The 25,086-nt window shown below is 48.4% G+C and overlaps 1 protein-coding gene across 1 annotated transcript; it reads right to left on the minus strand.

The window, feature by feature from the left end:
* On the minus strand, positions 1-22,822 carry LOC139052832 (uncharacterized). The gene is made up of 4 exons (XM_070529981.1): positions 21,880-22,822; positions 15,227-16,154; positions 2,574-2,946; positions 1-1,284 (listed from the first exon to the last, which is right to left on the minus strand). The coding sequence occupies exons 1-3, from the start codon at positions 22,767-22,769 to the stop codon at positions 2,584-2,586; spliced, it is 2,181 nt and encodes a 726-aa protein (XP_070386082.1). The 5' UTR covers positions 22,770-22,822; the 3' UTR covers positions 1-1,284; positions 2,574-2,583.
* Between the last annotated feature and the right edge of the window lie 2,264 nt (positions 22,823-25,086).

Consider the following 25,086-nt stretch of genomic DNA (forward strand, 5'->3'; position numbering starts at 1 on the left):
CACCTTATGCTGGCAAAATTGCAATAAATGTCAGTGCGCCTTGTCCTTCGCTGGCCTCGGCCCCCCATTTACATGCCGTCAACATCTACTTTGGGAAGATGTCACCGTAATAGAGTTAGGTAATCTACATACATGGCTATACCTTACATCACTACTCTTTGCGGTCTGGAAAGCTAATTGTGTCCATTCATTTCCACCACAGTAGTATCAACGCGCGGTTAGAGTTCAGAACTACAAATCTCGAGATATACCTTGTTCAAGAACGAAACGCCGTCTGTTTGTCGATGTAGGCATACCGAGGTAATATATGCGATAATATAACTATTGGTGACAGTTTATGGCGAGTGCGTGGTACTGTATACTTGACTTTCCCCCCTGTGAGAAAAGAAACTAACTAAAATACAATGATTTTAAAGAAGCACGAGAATCCGTTGAGGGAAATAAACGAAACTCCGTCGCGTTGAAGTTCAACTACGTTCGAGTTGTTGTCTCTAGTCTCTTACATTCAATGTTTGTAGCGAACAGATTCCAGCTCAAAAGGCTAGCTCGGGCTCAACTGCAGAAACATGCATGGATTATTTCTTACTTTCGTCAGGCATGACGATTACAATGCACAGTACAACACTGACAGCTGGAACTTTACGGACAGAGTTATACAAAAGTATAAGAAAGGCCTCGGCACTCGAACACATGGTCTTAGACACGCTGGAAGACGCATGTCCGCTTTATTGCATGTTACTAATTACCTCAATAAAACCATGGACATTACTTTGCAAAACACTAGCGCCTAATAAGTGCCTCAAATCACTCGCTCCGAACTGCACAATGCAAATTAAAACAGCTAAACGTAGTATCGGGTGAGAAAGATATACACCTAAGGTTTGTTTCAGGACCGAAATCATGGCCAACAAAGAAAGATGGGCACGCCGGCATTGTTCCAAAATTGGCACGTGTCAAGCAAACTCCAATCGCCGTTCACGTTACGTAAATCAATGCGAGGAAAACGACAGGACGCCTCCTCGACTGCTTAAACGGCAACACCTCAAAACACATTCAATTGACGCTGAAACACACTTCCACATCGGTGATGGCAAACGGTGTTCAGTGGCTTCCTAACAGCTTCCTGGGTCGGCGATGTAACGAGTAGGAAAAATCAAGAGGCGCACAACCGAGCCCTACTAGTTGAAACGCAACAGCCTCTCTTTACAGTCGCACTTCGACGCCAGCAGGCGGAGCCAGCTTGGTTTCTTCTACCCTCAGTCTGCCAAGCTCTGCAGCCGAACACTGTAGAATGAAACAGATATTGGTAACATTTATTGATTAGCATTAACAACACAACGAGGAGGCGATAGTGACACAAATGTGCGAGTACCCTTACTCGTCTCAGTTTCACACTACAGGTTGTGTAGAAAATAACTCATTCAAAATAGGAGGTCGTGATGTTTCATCACTTTCTAGCTTACTAAAGCAGTTTAGCTACGAATGAAATAAGCATTGCAGAATTTTAATACTTCAATTGAACCTTATATGTTCCTTCTTTGTCTGTGTGTCATGACATTATTGATGGTAGTTTATGTTTGCGCATTATAATTATCTTCATCTTTTGCGGTTTCTTTCTTTTCTAGTATATACAGATAGAGCAAGAAGAAAGCATGAACAACCACCAACTCGCACTTCTCACTGCCATATTTCCCTCTAACTTGTGGTAATTTGTGTGCCTTGAAAATAAAGGCGTTACGAAAAGGAGAATGCCATTGGCAAGTTAACCTATGAAAAATTAATTGCCTGAAATCAAAGGCTTATTTATGTCTTACACAGCTACTCACTGCGCGGCCCTGTGTGGTTGCACAAGAGAGCACCGAGAGACAGAACATGTGACGCAACCGTCCAGGCGTTCGCATCCGCTGTGCCAATTTTCCGCATTATGACGTCATGGTACACAGATCTCCCGATAAATGAAACCAAATGCAGTCTCTAGACCAGCTAGTATGAAACATGTTCTAGGTTGGTTTAGCGCTGTTGGTATTATTTTATATAGTACATGCCGAAGACATTCGGTATGTACTCTCTCCCTTGTGCAGCTCTCGATGAATATAAAAGCTGGCCATGTGGAACCGATCTGGTTGTCAGTGACGTCATTACAAGTTATATTACTGCGTATAAAAAAAGTAAAGGTATAAATAGGACGCTAATTTTTTTTTGATCCACTATGTCACTGAAATACTATACAAGACGATATTGAATATTTACGATATATGCACCTTCTGAGCTTGTGCGTTTTATACTATCAAAGCAAATATGTGCCACTAAGAAAAATCAATCTGAGCTTTATAATTAAGTCATAAGAAGGCTAGCGAAGCTCGTAGCAGGAATCTGACAAACTTAACAACTTCTTTCGTGTTATTCGTGTATTTCGTGCTTCGTGTTATTCGTAACATATTCGTGTTATTTTCCATTTTTATTTATAGACAGCCACATTAACTTTCGTCATGCGTTGTTAAACGAGCTATTGCTGCAAGCCCCGACCCCATGAAAACGGCGAAAAATAAAGCCGCTAGATTGTTTTCACCGACCTTGACTGGCTCAACGTGGCACGACGTCCGCTATCTTCAGAAAACTTCGAATGTGGAGCCAGCAGTCATGGTCAATGTCGGCGAGCTGAAGCCTCCTGGCACCGGGATGACTGAGGCACTGCACCGCCTCCTTGACGACGCCAGTCATTCTCATAAATTCGTCGATGCTGCTGCGGCGGACGCGAAGCAGGGCGCTGTCGATCATCTTCTTGGCTTCGGCCTTAGTGACGTCAGCACCTTCCATCACCATTTCGAGGAGACGCGGGTGGTGACGCATCATCTCGAAGGCGCGGGCACCCTCGACGCCATCTTGTTCGCCCAGCACGAAGACTGCAGCGTCCAAGACGGCGGATGAATTCTTACTGGCCACTTCCTGCGTGTACAGAGATGAGCTATGGTTGGGAAAGCCAGAGAAATGTAAGCCTGCGAAAGTAAAACGTTCCAAGCACTTCTGTAGTGTACGCGAAAATGGAACTGAAGTGGATAGCGCGTGGAGTCGAGAAAAAAAAAATTGAAGGTAGCCGTGCACATACTATCACAACGTGAAGGGCCGACTCGATCGTAGCATTGCTGGCTTTGTCGCAGAAATAATCTCGCTAATTGCCGATATCAAGTCTACCTAACGTGAATATAGGCATTTTAACGTTAACCGCCATCCAGTGCAGCCACAGGATTTCACATAGAGCAAACAAACATTGCAGGCGAACGCCATTGCGGGTGCTAAAAGATAACAGTCATCATCATCAGTCTATTTTTACGTCATCTACAGGACGAAGGCCTCTCCCAGCGACTCTCCAATCACCACTGTGCGAGCTGATTCCAAGTGTAGCTTGCAAATTTCCCGATTTCTTCACGCCCTCAAAGTACGTAATATTTGCGTTCAAAAAGATTTGGCATGTGTCCAGTTGACGCAAGCGTCCGACATGATTGACGAGCGTGCTGCCACATCGTGATGGCCGTAGTGCGTAACACATGCCTCCTCGGAAATGCAATGGGCCGCGGGACTCGGCATCGGGTGACACGAAAGCTTGGTAGTGCAATTAAACGTTAACCCGATGCAATCCGGTCAACACCAACGTATTTGAAGCATTCACCTTTTAGTAAAAAATACTTGTGATGAATCGTTTCTGCAACGAGTGGGTGCTGCTCTTGCTTATATATTGTGGGGTTTCCGGCTCTCGCAGTGGTTGTGTGGAGCCATTGCGTTGTGTTGCCGGGGGCTCCGTGTCCCTCTCCTCCTTGCCTGGACGGGGTGGCAGCGGGTCATAAAACACTGTCACTCTGCTGTCATCCCGCCCACGCGAAGGTGAACAGGCTTTCGCCATTGGCTAAGATTTTGGCGGGACTCGGGCCCTGCTTGCGTGCGCTCCGGGTTAAGCGCGCGCAAGACGGGCGCCGGGAGAGACCACATCGGGGCGTCGGAAGGTGCGTACGTGTTCCTCTTGTAAAGAACGGCGAGTTGCGCAACAAGATTGCCACCTTGCCACCCGATTACGACAAGGGGTGCAAGACGCGCACCTCCCCCTCTCCGTCGCTGCAGCTGCGAGGCGTTCAAAGAAGCGACCTTTGCGCTGGAATCCGCCGCCTTCCTCCAGCCCCTTCGACATTGTGACGGGACGAGTTTGGTGTGGGGACAATGATTCCAGAGTTCCTCAACGCGGAGCTGATCTGACACGCCTGAAGAAGCTACCGCGGGAACGTCTTATTTTTGCGCTCTCACGGTTCTGCATGTTGCAAAACAACGAGCGACCCTCGAGCGGCGTCGATTTTCCGGAACGGCACCACCTTCAACGCCGTCGCTTGGGCTTCGGAATGTGTGTGCCTTTGTGTCTGTAAACTGGTCTTCAGAGCAGCTGCGAGTTGGTGATGTGTAAACGAACAGCCGCCGCGTCGTAGGACCGGCGGATCGAGTGTATAAAAACTGTGGTTGTGCGACTGACTGACACACTTCTCTTGAGCAGTCATGTTAGACTGAGTCACTTCTCTCATGCAGTCATGTTGGACTGTTACTCTTTTTCTCAAGCAGTCATGTTAGACAGTTAATTTCTGTAAATAAACCCCTTTTCCTCGTTCTCGATGAGAAACAGTTCTTCACTTCATCAACGATCTCAGCGTAAATAAGTTGGACGACGGCATGGGCCAGCTACCTTCGAATTCATGCCGTACTCCAATCTTGGCAAAGGACCACGGACGATGGGATTGAGCCCCCAATCCTGACAACTGGCTGACAGCGGTGAGATGGACTTTGCGACATGGTGCTGTATCTGCGGTGAGTGCTTGGTTTTTGCTTTGACTCTCTAGGCTTCATTTTGTGGTTGTTCTGTTTAGAACAGTAGCGAAGCTAGATTGTTGTGTGTTAGCTAGGTTGCGTTTTCCTAGCTAGATTTAGAGAGCAGAATCAAGGCAGTAAAGCAGCAGTCATGGAGTTAAGGACATTGCTGAGAGACGAGTTGTTGATTGTTGGTGAGGAACTGGGCCTAGATGTACGCAAGGAAATGCTCAAATCGGAATTATTGGAGCTAATTTCCAATCAGGCCAGTGAGGAAGATATTGAAATGGGAATGGAACTTCTCAAAAAGAGAGAAACGGGAAAGAGAAAGAGAAGAACGGGACCGAGAAAGAGAAAAAAGGGACAGAGAAAAGCAAGAGATAGAGGAACGCGATAAAGATCGCGAGTTTCAGTTAAGGAAAATGCAACTCGAACTTGAAAGAAAACGTTTGGAGATGTCTCAAGGAAGTGAAGGCGCTCTGGGACGATCAAGTGAGGCAGAATCGTACCGCATGGACAGGCTATTAAAGCCATTTGAGGTCGGGACCGACATAGGCTTGTTCCTAAGCAATTTTGAAAGGACTTGCGAGAAGATGAACTTCGGCCCGAGTACATGGCCACAGCGGTTGCTGTCTATGTTGCCGTGTGAGGCGGCGGAAGTAATCGCCAGATTGAGTGCGCAGGATGCATATGATTATGCAAAAGTTAAGGCTAGTCTCCTGAAGAAATACCGCCTTTCAGCCGAAGCTTTTCGGCAAAGGTTTAGGAGCACAGGCAAGAAAGATAGCGAGGGCTATCCGGAGTTTGCATATAGCTTAAAGGCCAACCTAGTCGAGTGGCTTAAAAGCGCGGAAGCGTACGACAGCAGAGACATGATCATTGAATGCATGTGTCTAGAGCAGTTTTACAAAACCATCCCCCAAGCTGTGAAACTGTGGGTGCAAGACAGAGGTAATGTAAACACTGTGGAAAGGGCGGCTGAATTAGCCGAAGAGTACGCAACCCGTAGAAAGTTGAACGCCGAGGAGGGAAACTGGGACGGTCGAAATGGACCGCGGAAACCATTTCCGTTCAAAAAGGGTGCGCAAACTAGACGATCGAAGCCTGTAGACATGGCGGAAAAGCCCGCAGAAAAGAGCGGGGAGAAACTTAACGGAGAAACCGCACAAGAACAGAAAAGAAAGTTCGGATCTTTTAGACCAATTCGCTGTTACAAATGCCACAAACTGGGACATATAGCTGTGAACTGCGAGAAGTCTAGCGTAGTTTTTTCCTACGTGGAGGAAAAAGATGAGAATATGGAACTTTTAAGTCCGTATCTCCACAACCTGCAAGTTAATGGAAAACCATGCCGAGTGCTAAGAGACAGTGCCGCCACGCTGGACATTGTCCATCCGTCTTACGTGATGGTAGAGGACTTCACCGGAGAAGTAGCATGGATAAAACAGGTTGTAGAAGAACACAGCGTGTGTCTGCCCATGGCCAAAGTCAAAATCAGTGGACCATTCGGGGAGCTAGAGACTGAGGCTGCAGTTTCCAAATTTTTGTCACTGCAGTATCCCTACATCTTTTCGAATCGTTCGAATCAGTTACTGCGTGACAGAGGGCTCAAACTGGGAGAGGGCATAGTACAGGCATTGACCCGAGGCCAAGCTCGTAAGATCGCGGCGCTTTCGGCTGAAAATGCTCAAGCTCCTCCAGCTGAAGCAGAAAAGGGGATAGCTTCAATACCCGAATCCGAGCTAGGCCCGAGGGACAAAAGAACAGTTGAGGAGAGCCTGCCAGTTGACCAGCTCAATGAGAGCGTAGCACTAGAGTTCTAGCCTGCAGGAAGAGCAAGCAGACGCGCTCACAAGCGAGACAGGGTCGTTGTTATCACCGGCCTCAAAGAACTTTGATCAACTCTTACGCGTGGATAGAGAGTCACTGGCAGCAGAGCAAAAGAATGATGAGAGCTTAGCTAAATTACGTGACACAGCTAAAGAAGGCATTGCTAGGCGCAACGTAACGATACATGAGAGAGGAGGATTGTTGTATCGGCATTACAGAGATCGAAAGGGTAAGATTTTAGATCAGTTAGTCATACCTACTAAGTATAGGGAGGACCTTTTGAGTCTTTGTCATGGAAATGGGTGGTCCGGCCACCTAGGCATAAACAAATCAAAGGAAAGATTGCTTATGGAATACTACTGGCCTGGCTGTTTCAAAGATGTAGAAAACTTTGTAAGATCATGCGACGCCTGCCAGCGTTCTGGTAAACCAGGAGAGACTTGGAAAGCTCCACTGAAGGTAGTGCCCTTAATAACAGAGCCTTTCAGACGGCTTGTAATAGACACGGTAGGGCCTCTTCCAAAAACAAAATCAGGCTACAGGTACTTGTTTACCATGCTGTGTCCGGCTACCAAGTTTCCAGAAGCAATCCCTTTGAAAGAGCTCAGCTCCACTGAAGTAGTAGACGCGCTTTTGACAGTGTTTGCACGAGTTGGGTTTCCAGCCGAAATTCAGGCAGATCAAGGGTCAGTATTCACGAGCGCACTGACTTCCACATTCTTGCAAAAGTGCGGGGTAAAGTTAATACACAGTTCTGTCTATCACCCTCAGTCAAACAGTGTAGAGAGGTGGCATTCGGTGCTTAAGCGAGTTTTGCGTGCGCTCTGTTACGAGCACAAGGAGGACTGGGAGAACTGTCTGCCGGCAACTTTGTTTGCTTTGCGAACGGTTCCACATGAAGCGACAGGGTTCTCACCAGCAGAACTAGTGTATGGGAGGACACTCCGTTCTCCACTGAGAATGTTAAGAGAGATGTGGGAGGAAAGAGGGGAGAGTCCAACCGTGGTTGAATACGTGCTAAATTTACTGGATCGGCTAAGCGCAACCCAAGAACTAGTCGGAAAGAACATGGCACTAGCTCAAAAGAAGGCCAAATTCTATTACGACAGGAATGCGAGGCTTCGTACGTTTAACGCCGGAGACCAGGTAATGATCCTCAAACCTTCAAGAAAGAACAAGCTTGAAGTTCACTGGGACGGGCCCGTTAAAGTGTTGCACAAACTTTCAGAAACTAACTATGCTTTGAGAATGCCCGGTCACAGGAAGGAAGTGAGGATATATCACTGTAATTTGATGAAGCCTTATGTAGAGCGGAGCGGAGTCGTTAACTATACTGTCAAAGAGCCGGATGGCATTGGTACCAAGTTTAAGGAGTATAGGGCAACCTCCAACTCTGAAATCGGCCTAGAAGAAGTAGTGGAACACTCGGTAAGCTCTCATGCTCTAAGACCCGAGCAGCTAGATGAGCTAAAAGGGGTGTTAGGGGAATATCTCGACAGATTCAGCGATCGGCCGGGTAGAACCGAACTGATGACGCATGAAATTGAGCTGACCTCTGCCGAACCAGTAAGATCAAAACCTTACAGGGTGTCTCCAAGAGAGAGAGAGATTATGGAGGCAGAGATACAGCGCATGCTAGAGTTGGGAGTTATTGAGCCCGCTGAGAGTGACTACACGTCACCGCTAATACTCGTAGAAACCCCTAACAAGGACCCTCGTCCGTGTGTTGACTACAGGAAGTTAAATGCGATCACTAGGGATCAGCTGTACCCGATACCCAACATTGAGGAACGAATTGAAAGAGTTAGCGCTGCTAAATACATTTCAACTATAGATCTCGTGCGGGGGTACTGGCAAGTTCCCCTTTCAGAAAGTGCCAGCCGCTATGCCGCATTCATCTCGCCTGTAGGCACTTTTCGCCCTCTCGCACTCAGCTTCGGGCTGAAGAACGCGCCGTTTAGCTTCTCTAAGTTAATGGATATTGTCCTAAAAGACTTGCAGGAGTTCGCCTTACCTTATCTTGATGATGTAGCCATTTTTTCGGACAGCTGGTAACAACACGTATCGCACCTCAAACAGGTGTTCTCACGGTTGAGGGAAGCCGGCTTAACGATGAAAGCGGAAAAGTGTAGGTTTGGTTGTTCGCAGGTTACTTATCTGGGCCATGTTGTTGGTCAGGGCATGAGACGGCCGGCTGAGCTGAAAATAGCTACGATTGGAGATTTTTCTCAGCCGCGCACGAAAACGGACGTTCGTTCATTTTTGGGACTTGTGGGGTACTATCAACGGTACATTCCGAATTACTCGCAATTGGCAAGTCCATTAACAGACGCCCTCCGAAAGGGAGCACCGAGTAACGTACACTGGGATAAGGACAAAGAGAACGCTTTCCAAAGTTTGAAAACGCTATTGGTTTCTCGCCCTGTGCTTCGCGCGCCAGACTACACAAAGGAATTCATAGTTCAATGCGACGCAAGCGACAGAGGTATGGGCGTGGTACTTAGTCAAGTCGGCGACGATAACGAGGAGCATCCTATCCTCTACGCCAGCCGTAAACTAAATGTAAGAGAGGAAGCCTACAGCGCTTCAGAGAAGGAATGCGCTTGTTTGGTTTGGGCCGCCCAGAAGTTGTCGTGTTACTTGTACGGAGCGAAGTTCATCTTCGAGACCGACCACTGTCCTCTGACGTGGCTCAATCAAATGTCACACAAAAACGGCCGCTTGCTCCGATGGAGCCTCACTCTCCAAGAGTACAACTTCTCCGTTAGATATAAGAAGGGAAAGTTGCATAGCAATGCGGATGGTTTGAGCAGGCTAATTTGAATTCTGCGTTTGAGGGTCCCGCCTAAATTTTAGGGTTACTAGTGTTAATTTTATTAAGCGAAGAAGATCCCCTCTCATTTAGCAGGATTCCCTCCATGATTGCTGAATTTGTCAACAGGAATTTGCTTCAGAAATTGGCATAGTGAAATGCAGCATTTTTTTTTGTTTCTGCACTTATGTTGTTATTGTTTTTTTTTTTTTTTGAAGCCTAGCGAGTCTAAGTGAGAGCCAATGCACGTCATCTCGGCGCAGAGCCGTGTTGTGGGGTTCATTTTGCAGTTGCCTGTCCTTGTTGGATGTTTTGGGGCGGTGACATCAATGCACAAGTGGTCGCTGCGAGCCAAGACATCAATCCCCCCTTGACCAGCAGCCGTTCTCCTCCTGCCTAGCGGTTGTCAGCGCTAGACAGTCGAGACTTTTCGGGCCATGGAGGCGCTGTAAAGAACGGCGAGTTGCGCAACAAGATTGCCACCTTGCCACCCGATTACGACAAGGGGTGCAAGACGCGCACCTCCCCCTCTCCGTCGCTGCAGCTGCGAGGCGTTCAAAGAAGCGACCTTTGCGCTGGAATCCGCCGCCTTCCTCCAGCCCCTTCGACATTGTGACGGGACGAGTTTGGTGTGGGGACAATGATTCCAGAGTTCCTCAACGCGGAGCTGATCTGACACGCCTGAAGAAGCTACCGCGGGAACGTCTTATTTTTGCGCTCTCACGGTTCTGCATGTTGCAAAACAACGAGCGACCCTCGAGCGGCGTCGATTTTCCGGAACGGCACCACCTTCAACGCCGTCGCTTGGGCTTCGGAATGTGTGTGCCTTTGTGTCTGTAAACTGGTCTTCAGAGCAGCTGCGAGTTGGTGATGTGTAAACGAACAGCCGCCGCGTCGTAGGACCGGCGGATCGAGTGTATAAAAACTGTGGTTGTGCGACTGACTGACACACTTCTCTTGAGCAGTCATGTTAGACTGAGTCACTTCTCTCATGCAGTCATGTTGGACTGTTACTCTTTTTCTCAAGCAGTCATGTTAGACAGTTAATTTCTGTAAATAAACCCCTTTTCCTCGTTCTCGATGAGAAACAGTTCTTCACTTCATCAACGATCTCAGCGTAAATAAGTTGGACGACGGCATGGGCCAGCTACCTTCGAATTCATGCCGTACTCCAATCTTGGCAAAGGACCACGGACGATGGGATTGAGCCCCCAATCCTGACACTCTCTGCCCGCGGCGGCCCCCTATGTCCGCCGCCGGCCGATGGTTACTTCGGCTCGTCGGGGTCCCGGCCTCGGAGGGCGGCGCGCGCACTCTTCCGTCGTCTCGATGTCCTGAGGCAGCGTCTGCCGATCGTGCCCCCGTCTGTTCGTCTGTCGTTTCTCTCTATTTCCCTTTTCTCTGCTGTGGGGTGCACGATGGCAGGCGCTGACCGAAGGATAGGCAAATTCTTACTGCTCGGGCTCTTTGTTCTTTGTTTCTCTCTCTGTCGCGGTGTGCCATTCTAGCGGCCACCGGCGACCATTCGGCTATGTTTTGTGTTATGTTAAAACGTGTGTCTGTATTGAATCCAACCTTAATAAATGTTCTTTGTGACTTATCGAGACCTTTGCCTACGGTCTCCCTTGCTGCGCGCGCGCGGTCTCGCCTTCCCCTAAGCTGTGGGGCAGGCGGGGCGCGTACGCGCGCAGCTGCGCGTCGGTACACGGAGCGGGCCGGAGCAAGCGCGGGCGCGCGGTGCCCTGCGCGCACGGTGGCTCGGAGTGCTCGAACCCGCGGTGGTCGTCCGGCGCGCGCGGAATCGGAGCGTGCGGGCCGTGAGCGTCGCGGGTGAAGACCACAATATATATATATATATATATATATATATATATATATATATATATATATATATATATATATATATATATATATATATATATACATTGTATCTTTATAGGGCCTAACAAATGTTATCGCACAGCGCGGGACGCGCCTGCACGTATCCGAAGTTTCTGGAAAGTTCTCGATGCTTCCATCGGCTTTCTGTTGTCGCCGAACCTTCTGTTATCGGCGAACCTTCTGTTATCTGATTTCATCGCCTGACGCGAATGGTGTAGAACTTTGTGGAAGGACCCGCCGTGGTTGCTCAGTGGCTATGGTGTTGGGCTGCTGAGCACAAGGTCGCGGGATCGAATCCCGGCCACGGTGGCCGCATTTCGATGGGGGCGAAATGCGAAAACACCCGTGTGCTTAGATTTAGGTGCACGTTAAAGAACCCCAGGTGGTCGAAATTTCCGGAGTCCTCCACTACGGCGTGCCTCATAATCAGAAAGTGGTTTTGGCACGTAAAACCCCAAATATTATTATTTGTGGAAGGCACACGGGTCCCATCAATTAGTCTGGAACATTCGACGACTGCTGTATAAAAGCCGACGCGCTTGACCCGCTGGGCTGATTTTCGACGATCGCCGACCGTGTTCGCCGCTATCGTAGTGCTATAAGTGTAGCCTGTTCTGTGGGCACAGGTTCGCCCAATAAAAGTTAGTTTTGTCGTTGAACGTCGCCACGACGTGACAATAAATAAATAAATAATGAATATATATATATATATATATATATATATTATTTGGGACGCATAGGGGAAATTAGTTGTTGAAATGTACACAATACTCAAGAACGAAGGAAATGAAAGTGGGCGAAAAGGTCACTTGTCGCCGTTGGCAGCTGGACCCACAACTCCAGCATTACGCGTGCGTTGGACTACCAATTGTGCTACAGCCACGTTCGTCAATCCGGCCACTAACTTGGGTATCCATACTTACTAGATCTAGGGCCCTAGGAGTGTTGGCCAGCACCCTTCCTGCTAAACGTATGTGTAACATGTCTTTTTTTTGCCTATTGGTGAGGGTCTCGAATCTGGCAATATTGATGTCATTAGGTAGCGAAGGTTTATTATCCACATGCCTACTCACTTAAGATCACGCGTTATGTGACGCTGAACATGTTTTTAAATTCTAACTACCTTCACTCAGATACTTTAGCATTCTCAGACTCCCCTTGTCGAACTAGCCTATGTTTTTTTAGTAAAGTGCATGGCTTTCGAGAGCTTTATATTCGAAGTTATTATTCCAAAGGCTAATGGTAACCTTTTTTTTTGTTCACGACCACTCAACGCTTTAGTATTTAAATATACTTCAGGTGAATGTGGTGAATCGTTTTTTCTTTCATTTGTTTTGTTTAACAGAGACACCGTTCGTATTTCATTCGTTTGTTAGCAGAAAGTCTTAGTGCAACGTCAAGTCACCCTAGCGTGGCTTTTGAAATGACTTACCAATTTTAAATCTGCTTCAGTTTTTTGGCTTTTATATCAGCATGTAGTACGTCAGTGAAGGAATCGTTGCGTTATTAAAATGCTTCATAGTTTTTAAGCTCGGTGATTCGTTTCGAAGTTCCCGCCCGAGACTTTGAAGTAGAGTTTCGAGCTAACATCTTTCACTACAACTGATGCGGCTCCACAGCCACCGTAGTCCCCCATAAAGAAAGTAACAAAATCCCAATAACGAAAGGCGTCAGGCAGGGAGCTGCGATCCCTCCAATGCTATTCACTGCGTGTTTACAGGATGTATTCAGAGAACTGGATTGGAAAAAATTGGGGATAACAGTTAATGGAGAATACCTTAGTAAATTGAGATTCGCTGATGATATTGCCTTGCTTAGTAACTCAGGGGACCAATTGCAATGCATGCTCACTGACCTGGAGAGGCAGAGCAGAAGATTGGGTCTAAAAATTAATCTGTAGAAAACTAAAGTAATGTTTAACAGTCTCGGAACCGAACAGATATTTACAATAGCTAGTGAGGCACTGGAAGTGGTAAGGGAATACATCTACTTAGGGCAGGCAGTGACGGCGGATCCGGGTCATGAGACGGAAATAATCAGAAGAATAAGAATGGGCTGGGGTGCGCTTGGTAGGCATTCTCAGATCATGAACAGCAGGTTGCCATTATCCCTCAAGAGAAAAGTGTATAATAGCAGTGTCTTACCGGTGCTCACCTACGGCGCAGAAACCTGGAGGCTTACGAAAAGGGTTCTACTTAAATTGAGGAAGACGCAATGAGCTATGGAAAGAAGAATGATGGGTGTAACATTAAGGGATAAGAAAAGAGCAGATTGGGTGAGAGAACAAACGCGAGTTAATGACAACTTAGTTGAAATCAAGAAAAATAAATGGGCATGGGCAGGGCATGTAATGAGGAGGGAAGACAACCGATGGTCATTAAGGGTGACGGACTGGATTACAAGGGAAGGGAAGCGTAGCAGGGGGCGGCAGAAAGTTAGGGGGGCGGATGAGATTAAGAAGTTTGCAGGGACATCATGGCCACAATTAGTACATGACTGGGTTCGGAGAAGTATGGGAGAGGCCTTTCCGCTGCAGTGGGCGTAAGCAGGCTGATGATGATGATGATGATGGTGATGATGATGATGCGAGGAGCGAAATAACGGAGGGCGGCCCTTCGTGATATGCGTGGACATTTGACGCTTAGACGTCGCTGTTGAGCATCGTCAGTGGCGATGCTATACAGGTTGTTTTCCACCAAGAACTTTAAATTCCGGGGTATCTTTTATGGTGGTTATGTAATTTGTTTGAGGCTTATCATCATCATTGTCGCATAGGGCCTCTTGTGCCGCCGACGCTGTTTTCACGAGCGCGACAACGTGGCACACCGCGAAAAGGTCACCGCCATCTTGTTAAGAAATTATTGTTTTCCAATACCCACGTAATGTAATCCTCGCACACTGCAATGCCGCTCCTTCTCGCCTACGAAATGCATGAGCAATTTGCACTCCCATGAGAATCAGCCTGGAGAATGAACCATTGCACTAATTACCCTTTACCGATGTTGCGCGATTACTTACTGGTTAGCGCGTTCGACTCTGCAATGTACATTGCTCCAGTGGTACGGAGTTCAGATTCCAGTGTGGTGGGCTGTGGAGATCCGTAGCAATTATTTTTTCTTCGCGCATCGGCAAATGGTGAAGCTGGGGATTACGAGGTGGCTTGGGACGTCGACAGAGAAGCATAGTCGTTGTGCCACACCCAGTTTCGAGTACTTAACCGCTCTCCCAGTAAAGTTTTCTGGTGACTCGGTCGTGCTCGACTCGCATACCTCGAACAAGCGTCTTTACGTGAACGTAGGGGAAAATCTAGGTCAATTTCATGATGTGCCGGAAGGAATATTTTACATATGAGAGACTTAAGGATGCACTTCATTACTTTAAAGGTGCTGGGAAGGAGACGCGCAGTGTACTGCACTCTATGCGGCAACGACCAAGCAAAGCTTTGTGTCTGATTAGTCGGAACCAAGATTAATTCTGTTAAGTGCCACGGTGTCTCCCACAGGGAACTCTGACGAGTTCATTATTCAGCTAATATGTGAATCATAGATGATAGGTACATTTGTCAGTGCCTTGTTGTAGCCTTGAGCATCTTTGCAACGTCTTTTATGACAGCATTTATCTTTCTAAATTTGCAAGTACTCACAGTCTTGAAAGCAACGTTATCAGTCTCAGTGCACATGCGCAGATCATGGATAATGGTGGCGTTTACGACGCGGTATGCTAATGACAATCAAGAGTTGCGCCTAGTAACTTTCATAGAATATTTAATGTGCACAGTCCTCTGGGTGCGCTGTCTTTAGCAGGCTATCGCTTTCCTTGTAATGGCGAACAAACAAAAAAAGAAATGGAACAGAGACATACCAGGATGTCCGCCAGCGCGGCCTCCTTGTGGTCGGCTGCTTCGAGGAAGGCTTCGGTCACGTGTACAGGCCAGTTGCGCCAGAAGACATCATAGCTGTTTTGAAGGATGCACGAACGATTCGCGGTGAATTCGGTGATGCTGAGGTTCCTGCTAGCACTTTCTGCGAGCACGTTCAAGTGGTCGTAGGGGAGCTGCAAACCCTGGAGTCTGACTCTGACTAGCTTGATGTTAGAAGCGACAGCTGACACCAGTGGTTCCTCCAGATTCTGAAGATCCGTGCTTGTCCAAAGCGGACAACTGGGATGCAGCTCTATGTCTACCTCAATGAGCGCGGTAGCTCCCCTTATATATGCTGCCAAAGCGGAATATTCATCGCGGTGGCATCTGAAGCATCGAACCCGCAGCGAAGTTATCTGACTGCAACCACTGAGAACAAGTAAAGATGGGATTATTGAGCGCGGGATGTTGGCAATTTTAATCTCCGCATTGATGGTTGCATTGCAAATTTGCGGGCACTGCTGCAGCTGCCTTGTGTTGTCGTGCCCGCAGTGTCCCTTGACGACAACGCGGTCATCGAGTCCCCGCTCCCGGATAGTTCTGGAGACTCTGTCGAGTCCGTCGATGCAGGGCAAGGTGTTGACGACCACCGTCTTGAGTGCCTTGTTGTCCTCAACTGCGCGGAAGAAGGTGTGGCACTCTGCTTCTCCAAAAGTCCGCATGTCGATGCAGAGATGGTGGAGTGTCGAGCTCGGTTTCTGCAGGGCTTGGCATAAGGACTGCATGCACTTCTCGGCTTGGGGATCCGGAAGCTGGATATTTGGATACCGCGATGACGTGACACATTTGCAATACGTCGAAGGTAGTCTCAGCCTCCGTAGTGCGGCACTCCGTGTGACGATTTTGGTGAAGTGGATGACCTTACTCATGCTGGAAAAACATGTGGAGAAAAAAAATGTTTCTTTGAAAATTATGCCTCATCTAAAAACCTATTTAGAGCTACAATACATTCTAGTGCAAGAAACATAAATGGACGTTTCTGAAGGTGTAGAAGATAATTTATGTTTTAAGAAATAAGGACAAGATTCAGGATGTCTACACAAACCGGGAAAACCGAAAATTCTCAGGGAATATGAATAGTCTGGAAATACGATGGGAAAACTCATGGAATTTGTGCTTTTATCAGGAAAAATTAGCTGCAACTTTATTGAAAGGGAAAGAAAGTCGTGTTAATGGTGGCTCTAGTAACGGTGTAGTCGAAAAGAATCGTTACTGACGCCGTGTTCTCGGCACGGGGTATTGCCAGAGCAGTTAACGACCGATTTTGCAGACGCCCGATGTTGAGAACATGCCCGAGAATTCGCACGGCTTTGCGGCACCACCACGTACTACATTATAGTCAACGTATGTTACCGTGACTGCAGGTCTGAAATGGCAATAATCGAAGCAACCACCGCCGCCATATTGATCATCTTGCCGCCTCGAACCGGCACACTCGCACGCAGATCCGATGGCCGCCGTAGCCACCTCCGCGGCAACGTTAAGGTACGGACACACTAGCGGCAAGACGCGCGCGGCACGCCGCCGGCGGCGAGAACGCCGCGCGGCAGAGAGGCCACATCGGTTGTGTGCGCGGCGGCCGCCGCCGAGTCACGTGACAGCGCTGCTCTCGCCTTGTCTCGAACTGCGCGAGCATAGGCGCGACATCGCCGTTGTCGCGCGCTTTTTTCCTTGCTCGGAGCAGGCCAGCTCCTCGTCCCTCGTCATCTACCGCGCTGATCGCGTTGATTCCTGCAATGGCAGATGCAGACGACGATGTTCTGATGACGATGAGCGTTTTGGTCATTGTGTGTTCTCTGCTGTTGCGACGGCGGCGCGCGCAAAAGGCACGCAGACGAAGGTTTGGGGTGCACCCCTGCTGGCGCTACCGAGACGTCGAGGGGCAAGCGAATGTTTTGCTCCGCAGCACACCGCTAGAGCACTCTAAACAAGTGTGCTCACCCCCGCACATTCCTGCCGACGTGAACATTCAGCGGAAGCTCAGATAAAGAATGAAAACAACCCACCAGTCAGATCGAATGTTTTGCCGATGATCACCCACCGGTTCATTTTGGCGTCCGTGTCTTTATAATCCGGATGGGTTTTATCATACAGAAAGGGGAACAAGCGAACAGTCTCTAGAATTGCTCCATCATATTCTGCCGCGGTTCAAATTCATTTTTCACCGTGGATGCACACGAGCACGTGGATGCACATAAAGCAGTCGCGGCTGGCTCGGAGCGCTCGGTCGTCGATCGTGGTTCCGCCGCCGCCGCTGGAAGTAACTTCGGCAGTAGCCAAGAGGTGGCGCTTAGGAGAAAGCCCGGACGTCTCTCATTGGTTCGCGGCACGCGGCAAGCCGCCGAAAATGGGTCCTGGACCCATCCTCTGCGCGGCAGACCAAACCGGTTCCGCGGCAGGTTTCGCGGCACGCGGCGCGCCGCCGGCGGCGTGCCGCGCGCGTTTTGCCGCTAGTGTGTCCGTACCTTTACGCCTTGGCGCTTCTACGTTCTCTATTAAGCTTCTTGCGTGCGGTGCTGTGTTTTTCATTGAAAGAATTCGCCGCTGTCAGCAATGGCACCGACTCCACCTTTGTAATCCTAGCGATTGGCTTCGAAGCTCTCAGAGCACAGTGCGTTGCTTAATGCCCGTCTTTGAAGGTTAGCTTTGCCTTATTATAGCGTTGTTACGCGGTGAAGGATAACAAGCGTCGGAAGGGGCAATTGTTGCGGGGCACAGTATGTATTCCCTAATTATACACGCGTTCGCGCACCCCCGTCTCCTGTCACAGTATGAGCTCTGATATATATGTAATAAGTGCACTGGCAGGACTTAAGAGGTTTTTCGGACGTGCCTGTGGCAATTTAAGCCCTTAACTGCAACTAAACACATGCATTCATTCTTTTATGACTGCCCGGTTTTTCGGATGTTTTTGCGGCCCCTAGGGAGTCCGAAAAATCGGACGTTGACTGTACAACTGACCAAGAGTGTGCTTCAAGTGATCCACGCGGTGAACGAGTGACAGAAGGAGGATGAGGACAGAAAGGACCGACGCACTGAGGAATTAACGGGAAAGGAAGCGTGCCGCCGCATCTTTGAAGGCGCTTGAGCTCAAAAACCAAAGTGTTGGCTGACGCCGAGATACAGACGTCGCTCATTCAAACCAGAGTAAACTCCTTAAAGCAGTGAAAGCCAACACTGAGATGTTGTGTACGGGCTGAGAGTATGTCAGGACAGTTGAGGTTGACGTTCCAGCTGCTCAGAGACCATCTTAGTTGTGACAGAGTCCTTCCATGTTTTTTCTGGTCACGAAACTGCCGCCTCAGTTTCATATAGCGCCAGCGCCCGCCGCTAGAGGCGCAACCGTGCATGAGAGGGCATGCGAACGCCGCTACCGTTGTGGTTGTGTGTGGGGCAGCCTCGGTATTCTAGCTTTCTCAACCATCGCTTTAGTTTCACGTAACTATTTTCAACATTGAATATAATTAAATTACTGCCTGAGCGTGTTGTTACGTTTTGGCCGAGCAGGGCTCCGAGCCGATACAGGAACACTACGCCGAACGAAGAACGACGTTGCTTTATTCCGGCATAGCTGCTGCCGGTTGATACAACAAGCCACTACGGCGTGGCTACGCTGGCCTTTTAACCAGCCTCGCCTTCACAAAGGGAGAGGGAAACACAACCCTCCTCACTAGCAGAACCATGCGCGACAGCACCTTATCTCACAGAAAGGCTCGCCGAGCTTCGGCACTTGGGGTAGGCAGACGCATGCGCGTGAGCGCAACAGTGTCTTCTGCGATGATATGAGCGCACGGGACGAAAAAAGAAAGCCGCTCATAACATGGAGCTTGCGGCGGTCTCAGACCGAAAAAGAAGAAAGATCTGGAATTTTAAGAGCAGGAACCGCGATACGATTATGAGGCACGCCGTAGTGGGGGACTCGGGATTAGTTTTGACCACCTGGGATCCTTTAAAATGCACCTAAATTTAAATAAACGGGTGTTTTGCATTTCGCCCCCGTCGAAGTGTGTCCGCTGTACACGGCCGGGCGGTCTCGGTCCGGATTTCTTCATCATCGCCGTTTGCCTCAACGCTTCGGTGGGCTCCGCTTTTTAATATTTGCCTTAAATTAAACACCGCGCATTCGCAACAAAACGCCAGTGGTCCCACTTATCACCAGATGAGTAAGCGCCAATTCTCCGTAACGCATAGCGCCAGATTGTTCGCGGAACACAGTTGTTCTGTTTCTGTTAAACTGTGGCAGAGAAGGATTCTGTGGGCTGTATCTTATAACGAGATCAAAAGAATGAAATCGCTATTGCAAAGGGCTGCTACCGTAGAATACTTCATGACAAAGAAAAGGGAACTGAGCTGATCCATGCGCTTACGATTTCTTGCAAAGCGATGCCATTTCTGAATAAGATTTAGGTAGGAATAATGTAAGAGGAACTTCGCTTCTAAATGTCTTCGGTGCGGCTTTTAACAACGGATTAAGGCGAACCTGAAGTGTTAGGACCTGCACAGTTGAAACTAGCTGTAATTAGGCAATTGCCTTAGCAAGCAGTCGTTTAGAAGCGTCAGTAAGCCCAGCACTTATTCACGCTGCTCGTGGTTTCGACGCAGAAACGACGAGACTAGGTATTTTGGTTCTTAATTCGCAACTATTTACAATATGTTAAAATGCTGCAATCACCGGTCCTGATATTCTTATCATGGTCGAAAAATGAAAAAAAACAACTTTATAATTCGATTAAGAAAAGAAATAAAACGTGTTGGTGCAAAAACAAAATACAAGCACGATCATTTATTTATCATGTAAAACAAGCGGAGCGAAATACAGATAATACAGAGGCGTCCGCTCATAAATGGTCCACTATTCACAATGCAAGAAGTTTGTTAAAAGCATCCTTGGAACGGCGTTAGTCTTCAGCGTCGGCTTCTCACGCTCCAGGGACACGTCGTCGCCGTTGATGTTGAAATTGTAGGCAGGGACGATGTCCGAGGCGTCAAAGTGTGTCGCGCACACACGCGCATACTTCGATACGAAATTAAAACCGCCACTTTCCTGTCGCGGTATGGCCCGCTTCCATTTCTCGCGCTGCTCCTTGTTATTAGGTAAACAGAACAACGACACCTTTTCGGTCGTGCCCTTGTAGCCGGAACGGCACCCAGGCAGGCAACACGTGTTCAGCATCGTTGTCCCACCCCGCCACTTCAACCACACAGCCCAACACTCGAAAAATAGCGCAGCACATGCACATAACGCACCCGATCACTCAGCTTGCCTCGCACTGCGCGCGCGTTTCGGTACGCGAACAATGCCCTCTGTGGCACAGTGGCGCCGCGTCGCGGCACCTTTGGGCAGCATATGAACCTATCCCATAGCGTGACGGCGGAGTTTCGTGACCAGAAAAACATGGAAGGACTCTGGTTGTGACAAAGTTCAGGCCACATACCGATGAGCTTGCTATCAGTTGATAGAAATAGCTCATATTCAAAAATATTTACTTAGGCATGCGGCTCCTGTTCGTTCGTATTTGAAAATGTCCGACTCAATTTGGAATGGTCTTTACGATTTCTTTCGCTGTGCCCTGTTTTTAAATGAAATAGATGTTACTCCACATTATTCAAACTGCATTAAGCCGTCTTTCTGTTTCAACATGCTTACTAGAAGGTGACAGCATCGAGCAAAATGTTGTCAGCCTGTCTTGATATAAAGCAACGTTCTGGCTCAAAATGAAAGTTCGCAAAGGTGCTGAGGGATAACCTGGAAAACTCAGGGGATTTGGAAATTTCAAATTGTTAGACACCCTGCACATTAGATTCCAAAGGATCCACAAGATCTTGACAACAATCTCGTCAATAAAACGGCGTAAATGAAAAAAGAAATCATAATCATATCCATGAAGTCACATTGAAATCAGGGGCGGAGGTTCCGGCACAAATTTCAACCACAACCAAGTTTGACCTTTTCTCCGGTGGTGCTCATCATTTCCCCTCGCAATTAGTAGCGATGATTTGAAAACGATAGGTAATCATACTCACTTAAACAGCGCTTCCGTTCCCATTTAAGAGCGAGTTCAATTTTAAATAATGACCAATCACTGCTGTGGTCTAGAGTGACGAATAGAACTGGAGCTTGGATACACGACACCAATCGCACTCATGACAAATGACACTACGAAGTCCAAGGAAATAACTATAGTTCTCGCAGTGACGTAAAACGCCTTAATAAGCATGTAATTTCCTATCGTACTTCGCCATCAAGGAAATATAAAACATGGCCCCTGCTACTTCAAGCCATGAAGACCAATTTCACTCAAACGATCTTTACTTTAAAGAAACTAGATCTCTGTGGCAAATATTCAATTAATAATTTGTTCGCTGAATTCTCCCCAATGCAAAAGCTCACCACAGCGCATGAAATACAATAATATAGGCATTCCGTTAAGTTCTGTCCGTTAAATTACATTTGACACTAAATGTGACGCATCAATTTTTTGTATATGACAAATTGGGCATTCCATGGCGAAGCCGCCAAAGTCCCGTAACACGTGCTGCGAGATGCTCCGTTGGTGTGCCGTCGGTTCGTAATGTAATTATAAGCTGTACTTACAATGCTTCGCGCGGCGTGACGATGTCTGCGTAGAGTTCCTCAAGGCTACGCATCTCGCAGATTGCATCGAGGATTTCCCTCAGGGGCCGCCGTCCGTCGTAAAACATGCTCGATTTGAGAGTCAGTTTGCGGAGCACGCAGTCTTCTTTGGCGAGGTATCTGGCGAACAGCGCGTTGGAGGCTCCGTCGCAGTGGTCGAACACGCGGTCTGAGACACCGAGTTCAGTGATGCTCTTGTTTTCACTGAGCTCCCGGATCAGCCAACATGCATGCCTATCGTGCATTTGAACATCTGACATGTCGAGTGCTGTCAGATGATCCATGCCTAAACCGAGTGACCTTCCACGCATGGCCACATTGACTCCCCATTCCTCCTCGGACTCGTTGACCTTGAAAGCGACATTTCCAGGCTGTGGGATAGGATTGAGCATTTCGAGGAAGAAAGGGTCGTCTTTATGACACATACTTTCTCGGCAGATGGTAATGCTTTTCAAAAAGCGATTGCGGTTTATTGCTGAGCGCATCGAGGCGCGACGCAACCAAATCAGCCTGAATTTTATCGCTGTGATGCAACGATGCTCGGCGAGAAGACGCTCGGCGAGATCCAGTGCCCTTGCTTCGCGCGAGACTTGCTCCGGGCCGTATGCAGGTTCCGGGCAACGGCATGCCGCGCCACACGCGATTAGGGCGGCACCTCTGCTCTCTCCTCGCCCATCTTCCCGAAGGTCTATGCAAGCTGTTACAAGGACCTGGTTCAAAACACGACGGTGTTTCATTAGGCTGCAGCTGGCACCATCCGTCTTAGTGCATGGGATGTTCAGCGAGTCCCAGTCGATGCTGACCCGGTCGGGTGCACATTTGGTGACGAGAGCTTGCGAGGATTCAGACATGCTTCACCGACCACTTGTTTGGCGAAACGCTGTGCTCCCCACTGAACGCTGTCCTTCAGTCGTCGCACGTGAAACCTGCGAGTAGAAGATAAAGAAAGATGCGCGATAGATTTAGCAACTGAACAGGTGCTTCACTATCAAAGATGACCAGCGCGTTTCGCTCAAGAATTTTAATTCTGTTGCATAGCATGTGTTGACCACAAAGGGAAATATTATCGCCAACTATTGGCCATTTTTGTAAAAGGAAAGAAACGCTGCGAAGTTTGGGCGATGTTCGTACTCGCGTATGTGATGAACAATTTGTGTCACGCCGCCAAAGCCACGGCGAGTGCCCTGACGTTCGAAGTACGCCAAGCCGCCCACAACGGTTGATAAAATGTCGTAGTTGCGCCGGAAAGGCGAAGCACCAGTGCCGTAGCAACCGGGGGCACCGGGAGTCCCGGGTCCCCGTGTGCTAGGGGCCAGTGGGGGGTGTCATATATGCCTGCAGACACCCCTCTTTCCGCCGGCTTGACTGGGCCAAATTGCAAAGAATGCTTCGGTATCCAGTAGCCCGAGCTCACGCACCCGATGCGTTGCGCCGCTGAATTGTCGGCTGCAGCTCCATCAACACCCCACGAAATAATTGCACTGATGTGCGGGCTAAAAATCTTAATTCGCGAAATGGTCGCTAAAGTACTCGCCTGAGCGGGACGTTTCATGTGGGGTGCGCTCGTGCTGTGCATTCATGGTGGGAGCAGGAGTCGCTAAACATGCAGTGAGGCTTTTTAAGGCGTTGGGGCTCTTGGGTCCCTCTTCCGCTCAGACCGCGCAGCGATGACGAACAAGGACAGCAGCAAGAGGGTGTTCAACCAGCACGCCCGGCGCTCGCGTTTACGGCGAAGCGTTCGTTGAGAGCGACGTTGCATAAGTGGGGCCGTCAAAAGTCGCGAATGGGATTCTCTGGATCGTCTTCAGACTCGGTTCGGCCGAAGAGTTTGGCGGCTTATGACTCAACAGGCTGTAGTCGCGGGCCCACCGCGATGTCCGGCTCGCTTTTACTTCCCCTCTCCCCGATCGCTCCGAGAAGCCGCTGCGAAACTGGCCGTTATGTTTCACGCTTTCCTTCTTAATCTCGAAAGTTTCAGAAAACTGTTGTTCTTGCGTGACTTCATGGTACAAGTAAAGTGTCTGTGTCAGCTGCACAGAAATTTGTAAAAAAAAAAAGTTGAATTGTGTAACGATATTTCCCGATCGAGATTCTATGAAGTTATGTCTTTTTGTGATTACTAGGATCTCGGTAGCGCGAAAAATATGGCAGATAAGTAATAACCATATCCTTAATAATCCCGTATACCTATAGAGGAAGCACTTCAATTCCAGAATTGAGGACTCAAAGTCATAATATTCACTCAACAAAAACTTTTTGAACTAAACAATTTTGGGTGCTACAACCTACAGTACATTGGCACTACGGGCGGAGCCCAGTATATGGCAGCAGCGAAAGAAATATGAAATAGTGGACCAGTGACATCCATCCCTTAATCCTCTCCATTGCGAGTGCAGACCAACAGTAGTGCAAGCTTTCGCTGGCACGGGCTTCATCGCGGCCCTTTCTTTCTTTTTTTTATGGTGACGCCAAGAATCGATGCAAAGCGTGCTCTATTCTGTTTCCGATCTTGCGGTCGTACCGCAGCTCGGATAATCACGTTTGTCCGTACAGCAGCAAATGAAAGCAAGGCTTTATTGATCACAATGAAGAGAACTCGTAATTGTCATAGCAATGGCGCCCGCGCAGCGGGGAGGCAGGTAGCATTCTCTAATCAGCGTCACTGACCAATAATATAATTTTCGTTTTCGTTCAGGGCTGCCCACAGATAAAATACTACGTGTCATAGTACCTACGACGATTTTTGAAGTTGTTGTTGGGCAAGATATGAATGTCAGGCTTCAATTTTGCAAATGCAAAATTGCCGCTAAAATTGGTAATTAAAACTTTATTATAAAGATATTTTTGTTACTTGTGACGTGAGCCATGTTTTCCACGATGCCGCATTTGTATTGGCTGCCAAGCCTTAGAGTCTGACAGAAGATGCGCACATGGGCTTATCACACGTTATCAGTGCAGCACCCTGTGTTATTTGGCGCAGGAAAAACAGCGTGTATATTTGCTGCATTCGCGATCTCTGGGAAAGAAAGCGAAGGAGAGGGGGACCTGGAGAACGTGCGCGGTATCCAAGGCGGCTGGACTGGTGCTGAAACTCGGAAATTGTCGATATCCTCGCCTTCCCCGACTACATCAGGGGGGGGGGGGGTGCTAGACGACCTACCTACGCCA

This window comes from Dermacentor albipictus, unplaced genomic scaffold (genome assembly GCF_038994185.2).
Source record: "Dermacentor albipictus isolate Rhodes 1998 colony unplaced genomic scaffold, USDA_Dalb.pri_finalv2 scaffold_39, whole genome shotgun sequence".
Taxonomy (NCBI): domain Eukaryota; kingdom Metazoa; phylum Arthropoda; class Arachnida; order Ixodida; family Ixodidae; genus Dermacentor; species Dermacentor albipictus.